At 34.2% G+C, this 12,239-nt stretch overlaps 1 protein-coding gene across 9 annotated transcripts in view; it reads right to left on the reverse strand.

Annotated features, from left to right (window-relative positions):
- The window catches only part of CENPC (centromere protein C), a 61,458-nt gene that overhangs the window by 11,382 nt on the left and 37,837 nt on the right, over positions 1 to 12,239 (reverse strand). For 6 of the 9 annotated variants that reach the window (XM_056802686.1, XM_056802687.1, XM_007496381.3 and 3 more), the window contains 3 exons: positions 4,855 to 4,944; positions 4,459 to 4,566; positions 2,117 to 2,212 (listed from right to left, as the gene is read on the reverse strand). In XM_056802686.1, coding sequence (XP_056658664.1) covers positions 2,117 to 2,212; positions 4,459 to 4,566; positions 4,855 to 4,944 — 294 coding nt within the window. Of the gene's footprint in view, positions 1 to 1,536; positions 1,716 to 2,116; positions 2,213 to 4,458; positions 4,567 to 4,854; positions 4,945 to 12,239 lie in introns of those variants that run through there. The other 3 variants (XR_008912886.1, XM_056802691.1, XM_056802688.1) reach the window with 3 other exon arrangements.

Consider the following 12,239-nt stretch of genomic DNA (forward strand, 5'->3'; position numbering starts at 1 on the left):
AGAAAAGCAGAATAAATGCATCCTTTTCAGATCATAATGCAAAAAAATATATATAATCAGTAAGGGCATGTGGTGTAAACCTCAAATTTTCTCAGACTTATCAATGTAAGGGGTTTCCCCCATTGGGGAATCTTCTACTTAAAAAAATTCCCTAGCAGATGGTGAGAACTCTACTTGAGTGTGGGGGCTCCTTGCCTTGGGAATATCCCTACTCCACCCTACTTAGGACTGCTTTAGGACAGAGAGCTCCTTGAGAACAATGAAAAGTACTTTGATCCATGCTTATGGAAGGGACAGGAAGTTCTTTGAGTCATGACTATTTTAGAATTGATACAATGGGATACTAAGTACCTATAAAGGTGGGGCAACTTGTAAACTACTTAAACCTAAAAGGGTGATAACTTATTCAGAGGTTTTTTCTAATGAAATTTGTCGACACAGCAGCATTTTTTTCCTGACTTACTAAAGAGATTAAAACTACTCAGCTGTGAATTAAAAATGGGCGGTCCTTTAGAAACATCTACAGTGATTGGTAGATGTAAGGACTTAGGGGAGGTGACAGAGAAGATTTTGCCCTTAAAAATAAGAGCTCAGGGAAGAGTTGGGAAGTCATTCTGAAACATTCAGATTGGAGAGACTCATTCTGAGGAGACTGATTCTGAAACATTCAGATGGAGGAGGGAGCTGGTGAAAGCAGCTGAGATGCTGCTGGCCTGGTGTCATTAGAAATCCTTACTTAGACAGATCTTATGGTGAGTTATAAAAAACTGACTGATTTCTCTTTTAAGACTCAGGTCTAGGCCATATTGGCTTGAGGCCCTTCATACTTATTCCTTTTTCACTCTCTCTCTCTTTCTTTGATTACTCATTGTATTGTTAATTAAATTCTCTATAAAACCCAGTTGACTTGGGTATTTGAATAATTGGGAATATTTCCCTGGCAACCACCTTATATTTGATTTAAAACCCAAGACACTGTAGTGAAACATTTCTGTGGTCAAATTTACTCACCCTCTCTTATATCTATCACAATTTATATCTTCCACTATTTTTATCACTACAGTTTAAGACCTCAACCATTTTAAATCTCACAGTGGAAAGACAAATTAAGGGCTATAAAACAATGCATATTCTTTGATCCAGTAATAACACTACTGGTCTTTGTCCTAAAGAGATTAAAAAAAAGGGGGGGGGGGACCTACTTGTACAAAAATATTTATAGCTTCTCTTTTGGGGGCATCAAAGAATTGGAAATTGAAAGGGTATCTAGCAATTGGGGAAATGACTGAACAAATTATGATATGTTAGTGGTGGAATACTATTGTGCTGTAAAAGAAATGAGGAATAAGATGATTTCAGAAAGAGCTGGAAAAGACCTACATGAACTGATGCAGAGTTAAATAGGCAGAACCAGGAGAACATTGTACACAGAAACTGTAATAATATGGAATAATCATTTGTGAAAGAATTAGCTACTTTCATCGATACAATGATCCAGCACAAATCTGAAGACTTATGACAAAGAATGCTACCCACCTCCAGAGAAAGAACTGTTGGAATCAGAATGTAGATCAAAGCATACAATTTTTCACTTTACTCTGTGTTTTTATTTTGGGGTTTTGGTTTTATATACTTCTTCTATTACAAAAATGAACAGTACAGAAATGTTTTGCATGATAATATATATATAAACCAGACTGAATTACTTGGCAGTTCTGGGAAGGGGAATAGAGACAATTTGGATTATATAACTTTGAAAAATTAATGTAGAAATCCATTATTAAATATAATTGTTAAAATATCTTTACAAAATATAAAAGTTACAGAAGCAAAAACTCTTTCCATCCAAAAAAAAGACTACACTCAAATTTTACCTTCTGCAAGACTATCTTCTATCTACATTTTATATATTTTACATGTAAATAGTTGTTAATGTTGTCTCATTAGCATATGAACTCCTTGAGAGCAAGAACAGTATTTTTGCCTTTCTTTCTAATAAAGTATATAGTTAAGAAATGCTTGTTCAATGACTAATAAATGACTAAATGATAAAAAAAAATTGTCATAACAGTAAAAAGAATCAGAAGTTAGTTTTAATGTCTATTCAACATCTTACCCTTGAAAACCATTTGTTCTCTTCCTGGGTCAAATACACATGTTGGTTTAGAAGGATCTCCAAGAGATATATCCAAAGATGCAATTGCTTTTTTTTCTGAAAAATTCCACAAAACATACATAACAGATACACAAAAGTGGTCAGTTAATGATACAGTCATAATACATAATGTGAAATTGTAAAGAAATCTTATCATGGAAAACTGCAGTTAACTATAAGAGTCCAAAGCAAGAGTAATCTCAAATTCTAAGTGCTCATTTTGAAGAAAAAGTATTTAAATCCTTTTATCAAGGGTAGTACATTAGAAAGAGTACTGAACTAATTAGAATCAGGAGACTTGTATTTAGTCTTGGTTTTCTAACCTGGCTAACAAATGACCTTGAGCAATTTACTTAACTTCTCCTTAATTTACTTAGATGAAAAATGAGAGCATTTGTTAAGATGATCCCTAAAATCATTTTCAGATCTAAAATTCCATGGTTTTTTATAATACAAAAAATCCAAGTATTTTTGCTAAGAATCAGACAAAAACAGTGAATTAAGGGTAACACTTAAGGGTAACTTGAACTTTCCAAACTATTTAAAAATATTTTTATATTACAAATAAGTTATTTTGATTCTTTACAAATAAGATAAAATCCATAAATATAAAAAACAAAAAATATTAAAATGGAATGTAAACAATTCAGATAGGCAATATAAATTATTATAATAAAGTCAAATGAAAATTGGAAGAAAAATAAACAGTGAACAGTCAAGTTATGTTATAAAACAGCACTAAAGTGGAAAACTCCTGGGTAAATCCCCTGAAGTCCTTGAACTTGTTATAATAGCCAAGGAAGCTAGGAAGTCAGGACATCTTCACAACTGACCTCAGGGGAGGGGGGCCCAGCAAGCAAAGCCTGATTTCGCCCAACTTTGGGGAGAGGGTTCAGTGACTTCTAGGGATGTCCCACTCCCTCTTTCCCAATACCTCATTTCTCAATTCAATTGCCCTATCCTTCATTTGATCCCTTAAAATAAACAGCTGTTCATAAGAGCAAGTAACTGGCTTAATAGTATCTAAGAAAGGAAGACTGAAGATGGAGGGGAGGGAAGTTACATTTCTCTCCTCAGAGAGGGAGAAGCTGTTTGTATCATATTTGTTTCAACCAAGTCTCTGAGGAAACAGAAGTTTGCGATCTTGAAGGCAGCCAGTGAGGTTTGCCAGGGGAAAAAAAGAGAGGGAAAATCAATCCAACCCCTTTCTCTTTCTACATGACTCCATTCCACCTCTACCTCACTCTGGTCCTGACCAGTAGGGGGAGACTCCATTCTCTCTCCCTATATTACACAACAGTTGCTTTTATGGTGGTGGATTGAATTTTTCACTATGGATCCCTTTGTGGATATTTTGGGATCTTGCTGTGCTGATAATAGTTTAGTACTTCACAGTTGATCTTTGTAGAATATTTCTGTCACTATATACACTGTTCTCCATGTTCTGTTCACTTCACTTTGCATCAGTTCATGAGTCTTTCCACATTTTATTTCATTATGGTTATATACCTTAACTTATTCATCCATTTCCCAAATAAAGGACAACCCATTCTTTGCCACTAAACAAAGAGTTGCTAAAAATATTTTGATACAGGTAGGCCTTTTCCCTTATCTCCAATCTCTTTGGAATATAGACCTAATAATGGTTTTGCTGGATTCAAAGGTATGCATAGTTCCATATTCCTCTGCAGAATAGTCGTATCAGTTCACAGTTCCACTGATAGTGTATTAGTGTCCCAATTTTCCCACATCCCCTCCAACATTTATCATTTTCTTATTTAGTCATGATAGCCAATCTAATAATTTCTATAAGGTTTCATCCCAAAAACTGTTTTAATCTCCATGTTGTTATTTAATAGTGATTTGGAGAATCTTTTCATATGACTATAGTTTTAACTTCTTTCTCTAGAAATGCTTGTTCATATCTTTTGATCTTTATATTCTCTTTTTAAGGATGAAGAAATTGAGGTCCAAAGAGTTCATAAGGAAGGAACTGGAAGAGCTGAGATTCATATACAAATCTTCTGACTCAAAATTCAGGAATCTTTCTATCAACAATTATTTAAAGAAGGGCAAGAGTAAGGAGGTAGAAGAGGGAAAAGAATAAGCATTTATATTGTGTCTATTATGTACCAGGTATACTACTAAATGCCTTAGACATTTGTGCTAAAAATATTCTTATGAGATAAGTTTCAAATATATTTCTTTTCAAAAATATTCAAATGAACTTGTCAAAGCTCTAATATTAAATATCAAAATGAAATAAAAAAAGATACAAAAAGTTCAAGTAATCAAGATCATACTTTGTTCATCTTCACAAGAATCTGTATTGACTCTTTCCCTTTTTCTGTTAGACTTCTGTTTGGGGGAAACTCTGTCATTTGATATTGTCCCACTGACTGTAAATCCATCTAAAACAAACAAGGAAGTTTCAATCTTAGTCATTACTACATAAGTTTTACAATTATTTACAGAATATGACTAAATTATTTTTTACTGATTATCTAATATCACTAAAAGCTCAGAAGGAAAATAGGAAAGGGGATACAAAGCATTTTGATGATTTACTCTTCTATTGCTAAAAATTTCTTGTGACTTCTTTTCTGAGGTTCAATAGAATGTATAGAAAAAGAAACCACAAAAGATGTGATTCTTCTCAAAATGGGATAAAATACATTCTAATCAAAGTAACACAATACCTAATAACATGTTTTCATAATCAAATCGCTCTCCTCTCCAGTATTCCAAAGGTTTTATTTTTATTCTTGTAGTTCGACGAACAGGAAGGTCTATTAATAAACATTGATCAAAAACAAAAGAAAACAAAGTTACATATTTTGGGCTAGAAGGAGCCATAAAAATCAGTTATTCCACATAGGTCTTAAAAATATCTCCTTGAAAATGTGAATCTTAAAACTGCTCAGACACTACTTCAGAAGATTTGATTAAGCTATTTCCCATTTTTAACAATGGAGGTACTTGGTCAGGAATGTATTGAGAACTTTAAAATTACTCCACCCTGCTCACACAGTGCCTTAGGGGAAGATAAAGTTGCAAATTCCTGATTGAACAATGAAAAGTCCCCAACTCATACTTATAGTGAAGCAAAAACCCTAACCTAGGTCTATTTTTAGATCTAATACAAAAGGGTGCTAAGTACCTATAAAGGTTAAATTAATCACTAAAAGTTCAAGCAACTTACAAAAGGCAAGCTTAACAAGAGGTGTGAAGTTTTAGTCTAACCAGAGAAAGTGAGAACAAAAGAAGATGTGAACTAAGAATGGGTAGTCCTGGGAAAAAAACGTCTACTGTGATTGGTAGATGTGAAAATTTAGGGGAGGTGACATGAGAGAAATTTTCATTAAAAGGAGAATTCAGTTCAGTTTGGAGCTGAATTGGAGCTCTGAACTCAGTTCAGGAGTTCAGGAATTCAGAGGAGGGTCTCTGAACTCAGTTCAGGAGTTTAGGATTTCAGTGGAGGACTGGAGCTTGCTTGAGAACATCTTGTGATGAGTGATAAAGACTGACTCGCTTTTCCTTAAGGTTCAGGCCTTTCTATTTTTCTTTTTCTTTTATTTTTTCTGTTATGTTTTATATATTTTTATATTTTATACATATATTATATTTTGTATTATTTTTTATATATTTCTATTTCTATACTATTCTCTCTCTCTCTCTCTCTCTCTCTCTCTCTCTCTCTCTCTCTCTCTCTCTCTCTCTCTCTCCCCCCCCCTTAATGTGTATTAATTAAAATCTCTATAAACCCCAGCTAACTTGGGTATTTTCATATTTGGGAATTTTCCCATGGCGACCACTTAATTTTAATATAAATCAAGACACTAAAAATTATCTTTACAGTTTGGCTGAAACCTTTACAGTTTTGGCAATTCACAGTCTTGTAAAACCCACATTTTTGTGGTTATAAAAATTAATTTCTTCATTGTAAAGACAAGCAACTTTGAAAGATTTAAGAACTTGGATACTGTGAGCAACTACAATTCCATAGAATTGATGATGAAGCATGCTACTCAGAAACTAACAAAGTATAATGGATTCAGGGTACAGAATGAGTCATAATGCTTTAGACATGGTCATTGAGTGAATTTGATTTCCTTGACTATGTATATTTGCTATAAAGGTTTTTTGTTTTTTTTTTCTTTTTCTACCAGGCTTTTTTTAGGGGGAGGGAGAAGGATTAGGGAGTAAAGAAGAAAAATATATTTCCATTAGTTAAAATAAATTTAATTTTTAAAAATATTAAAAATCCAGAGAACAAAAGAAAGGCCAAAAATTATCATGGTCAAGTAACTTTGAAAGCAACAAATTGAACATATGTCAATCTGTTTCTTTTGTTGGTTTTGATATTATTTAACACTGAGAATAAGGTCTCACAAAAATTGTGAGTAAAGTTATTGCTATATTTTTCAGGGTGCTAAAAGTGTCTGGTAATTAATCAGTTCTAGGCACTCCTCCACTCCACTTGGGCCGGAACCCCACCCAGTCTTCCAGTGACCTGGCCCCAACTCTCCCCAGCTGGCTGGCCGAGGGGCTGTGAGAGCAGAGGCTGCCAGAGCACTTCTCCTCCCCACCCCCTGCAAGAGCCCCATAGCCCCAGCTGCTTGCCTGCCGCCCTCGTGGCCAGCCTGTGGAGCAGCCCTTACCCCCCTAACACCCCCTCATGGTTCCCAGTCTGATCAATGAGCCTGCATGAAGTCACATGTCATCAAAAATGGCTACATGTGTTCATCATCATGGTTCTAGGAGAATCCCAATAATCAGAGGGAGAGGCCCTAGGACAGAGGATACTTTCAAACTGAGTTCCAGGACTGAAGTGGTCTCTGGGCCATGATGGATAAGTCTCCAGATGAGAGTAGCTTGGTGAGAAATGAATCTATTTACCATTCCAAGATTCTCTTGTCTCCTCTGTGTTTATGTTTCATAGATTTTACCTATTTCTTGTCTTTTCATCAGTCTTATATTCCAATAAAGGACTACTTTTAAAAAAATTCTACCATATTATACTCAGTTTTTCAGATTAAATTATTCTTGGTTGTATGATTATGACTTCTTTTTTAACATTTGAATTCTTTTTGTTTGCCTAAAGTATTTATTTTCTTTAACTTACATGCTCCTACTGCTGACATTTCTAAGTATTTTCAATTTGGAAATTCCATCAGGAGTTGAACTTTGTTTTCACTTGTTATGTTTTCTAAGTAGTTCTGGCAGTTTTCTTTTATAATTTCTTGAAATATAGTACCAGTTTGTTTTTTTTATTAGTTCATGGTTTTATTCTTAAATCTATTTTTCCAGATCATATTTTTTTCAAATGTATCATCTTTCTTCCCTCCAATCTTTTGATGTTTTTATTCCATTTAAAATTTTCAGAATCTATGACTCATATAATAATTCACTACCTTTTATTAAAAGCTTTTTATTTTCCACCAAATTTTTTCTCAGGAGTTCTAATTTCACCTCCTGTACTTTTTAATCTATTGTTTCATTTCTTCTAATTACTTTTGGAGTTGTAAACAAGTCATTCTTTCTTCTGAAGTTCTATTAATACTTGTGACAGTTTCTTCTAGCTTTAATTGTTCAACACAAAGTATTTCTTCATTGCATTTGGAATTGTCTGCTGCTTACTCATATATTGTTAGTGTTATTCCTGATTGTTATTAATAAATTTTTATTTATTATTTTATTATAATTTAGGATTATAATAACTAACATTTATATAGCATGTATTATGTGCCAGGCAGAGCTAAGTACTTTTCAATTTATTTGATCTTAATAACAGCACTGGAAGGGGGCAGCTGAGTGGCTCAGTGGATTGAAAGCCAGGCCCAGAGACAGGAGGTCCTGGGTTCAAATCTGGCCTCAGATACTTCCCAGCTGTGTGACCCTGGGCAAGTCACTTGACCCCTATTGACAAGCTCTTACCATTCTTCTGCCTTGGAACCAATACACAGTATTCATTCTAAGATGGAAGGTAAGGGTTTAAAAAAAAAAACAGCACTGGAAGGTAGGTGCTATTATTGTCATTTTATGGATGAACCAACTGAGGCAAACTGGTTTAGTGATTTGCCCAGCATCATACAGCTAGTAAAAGTTCTGAGCCTAGATTTTAATTTAGGTCTCCCTAACTCAGGGCCTATTGCTCTACTCATTGTGCCACCTAACTGCCCATATTAAAACCAAAGTTTCTAGGATAAAGACTTTGTACTAGGGCCAGACCTTTTCCTTCCTACTATCCTGGATGTTATGGAAAAATCCTTGTCTGGTTCTTCTTTCTTTATGCCATTGGTTCTGTAGTTAAGAGATTGAGAGATTATAACTAGGCCCTGCCAGAAGTCCCAATATCTGTGTCTGTAGAATCCAACATGGCTTTTAGTCTTAAGGCTTTTTGGTTCCTTCTCTTTGTAACAATCCTAACCTAGAAATAACCCCTGGTTGGGATGGCAAGCCTCAACCAGATCTAGTAGACTATATTTATTGGTCACAGGCTTCCTCCAAAGTATCTGGTCCTGATTATGTGCTTTACTGGCCCTCTCCCTGATAGCAAATATATCAAAGGCTTCCCAAGCTTTAAGTCTTTTGTAGACCCCCAGGGTATGAATTGTCAGATACTGACTTTAAGTTATTTAAAAAATATAGGAGCCACAATTCCTCTTTCTGCCCATAGCAACATGACTCAGATTATTTCTAAAATGAAAAAGTCTTTGGTTTTCTAAGTTTTGATGTGGAAAGAACTACGAGAATGTGGACCTCCTTATTCTTTATCAGAAATGCCTTAAAGAAAATTCCTATATCAAGATGATCAACAAGAAGCATGGGAAAGAATGTGAACTTTGTGCTGGGCTCTTTACAGTGTTCCACTGATATTCTGATGTTTTTATGCATTTTAAGAAGATTGAAGTATGATAAATCTCAGCAAGCTAAAAAAAAATGTTAAATTGAACTTTTGGACAAGAATGTTTTACCAAATTCAGGTCCCTGATGCAGAACTGTTCTTTAAGGATAATATGACTAAGTCTTCTGTGAATAAGTACTATGCACAGAATATTGACTATGAGGTTTCTAACACTGATGGATCTTGGTCAGTTGTACTTTGGGGAAGGCTAAAGCTATCAGTGAGGTGGTACTTAAATTGGCCCAGACCACCCCTTACTACAGATAGAATTATCCATACATTTATTCCTTCTAGGTTAAAAGAAAATATAAAAAGGGGTATCCCTATGGATATGAAAAGTCTACAAACATTGATTCCTTACTAGTCAGAACATCAAAAACCTTACTATAGTAATAATGATCCAGTTAAAGCTTTGAAAATAGGCTTCAACTAAGCTTTAGTCAGACCCACCAAATAATAAAATCATTACTACACCAATATGATGGAGACCTGGGAGATAACATCAATGAGACAGATCCCAAATCACTTTTACCAATTTGGTATGAAATTTAAGCAATAATGACTATATAGAGTCAGTAGTGTGCTTTCATCTAATTTGCTACAAGAGTTGGCTCCTGAGAAATCCTTTAACAAATTAATTGTAAATAGAATAGGCTTAATGAAGGATTCTAGGCAGGCCAAGGAAAAGAAAAAGACAAACTACAGACTTTGGAATTAAGCTGAAGCCATCCTAAAACTTTCAGGAGTGTTCCTTCCTCCTCCAGCAAAAGCCAAAGAAAGAGGAGCTTCTCAATTAGTTTTAATCTTCTCCCAATCGTCCTACAACAATGAATTCTTTTGTCCTCTCCAAACACAATTCCCTGAAGCTCATGTCAATTATAAGGTCCCCATTTACCATTATAGTATATTTTTCTTTCCCCATAAGAACAAAGGAATGAAGATATTTACAGTATTTACAATACTTACAGACCCGCAAACTTTTTTATATATGAATATTAATCAATTCAACTTGGTATTGGCTGAAAAGTAGATCAATGGAACCAAGTAGGAAAATTCATTCAAGGGACAATAAGAAACTAAAGAACCCAATAACCCAATGTTCAATGAACCAGAAAATATAAGTTAGAAAAGAATTCCTTATTTTAGAAAAATTGCTTGGAAAACTGGAAAACACTATGATAGAAGTTAGGCTTAGACCAATATCATATAATATTTCACAATTTATTCTAAATATATATGTGAACTTAATGTCTAAGATATTACAATTTTTAAAATTGGAAAAGAAGTTCATATACATCTTAAAACAAACAAAAACAACCTTTTACCTACTATCTTACAATTGATACTAAGTATAGGTTCCAAGGCAGAAAAACAGAAAGGGCTAGACAGATGGGATTATGTGATTTGCTCAGGTTCACAAAGCAAGGGAGTGTCCTCAAACAGATTTGAATTGAAGACCTCCCCAACTTCAGGCTTGGCTCTCTATCCACTGAATCATCTAGTTCCCCTAGACCCATGTTCGTGAAGATGTGGCACACGTCCTCCAGTGTGCCAAAGGGGGCTGTTCCATTCCCTCTATCCAACTTGCCTATGGATAATGTTCACATGCCCACCTCTCTAACCAGCTGCCCAAAGCAAGCACTTCCTCCCTCTACTCTCTGAAGTAATTCTGGGGGTTCACAGGTACCTTGAAGGTGCTATTTGGGCATGTGATCTCTAAAAGGTTCACGAATGCTGCCCTAAATCATATACTACCGAGAACAATGAGCAGGAAATGTATTCCTGACCACACAATTACAAATTACAAAATAGAAATAAAAGGAAATTGAATAAAATGAGTAACTTTATTACATGAAAGAGAAAAGTTTCTGCACCAAAAAGATTATTGCACCAAGGATAAGAAAGGAAGCAGCTGAATATGGAAAAAAATCTTTGTATCTTATTTCTTTGATAAGTATTTGTTTTCCCAGATATGAAAATCACTAAATACATATAACTATGTGTATATTCACATATACAGATATATATTATATATGCATGTATATACATGCATAGATAAGTATAGATATAGATACATGTGTCAATGTAGTATATATTCTTATGTAAATATGTAAATCTATGTATGTGTGTATGTATTTTGTCTTTTGATTAAGATTACTACAAAACATTAGTAGAAATTTCTTGGATGACAAATCATTCAAATTAGCAATGGAAACTATGCTCTTAAAGTGTTTTAAAGAAGTCAGAAAGATCTTGACTGGATTTCAGGTTCAAATATTGCCTCAAACTTTGTTGTGTGACCCCCTTAACCTCTCAGACAATTTCCAGCTCTAAACCTTAGTAGGAATACTTAGTAAAGTATCTCTAACAGATTTTGGCTAAAACAGGACAGAGGTTCTTCCATAATTACAAAACAACATTTGACTCAGTACAGTATAAGGCAGTATAAAAGGCAGATATATCCAACAAAGACTTTTATACATGTTAATATCATCCTAGATATCTTTATTGATGCAATTAAAGAGATAGTTTTCTTCAATAATAATCATCTGATTATTTGTGCCAAGGAAGACATTAAACATTAAAGAGGTACCCAACTTCGCAGGGTTAGTAACTATCTGAGGTAGGATTTGAACCACAGTCTGGATACAATACTTAGCCACTATTCTACAAAAAATTTGCAAAATGCTCATAATTGCATATGACATAATAAAGTCAAAACAAAGCCCAACAATACTTATTACAAAGGTCTACTTAATAAGATTTGAAATTATTCAAAGGAGTTTACCTAAAAAAAAAATTAAGAACTCGACCTATAATCATATAATTTGTACAGTAGCTGAACTATATGTATTCATTACAAAGGACATAATCTATTCCTGAAGTTTGTGGTAAGGAATGGGTAGTAAGTCAATAATTAATGATATAGATATGAAAAAAGTATTAATACAAAATTTTTAAAATGTCAAATCCAGTAAATAAGGAAGGCACTGAAATAAATGCTAAGGATACAAAAGAAGGGCAAAAAATGGCCCCTGTTCTCAAGGAGCTCAGAGGTCATTACTGACCCCTTCCCCCCAATATGTAAAAGGGGACAGAAGTAGAACAATATTGTTACTGGCTTATTACATTTTATATAGAAAGAGATATCAATCATACATACTTCTTTTCAAAAAA

This window comes from Monodelphis domestica, chromosome 6, assembly GCF_027887165.1.
Source record: "Monodelphis domestica isolate mMonDom1 chromosome 6, mMonDom1.pri, whole genome shotgun sequence".
Classification (NCBI taxonomy): Eukaryota; Metazoa; Chordata; class Mammalia; order Didelphimorphia; family Didelphidae; genus Monodelphis; species Monodelphis domestica.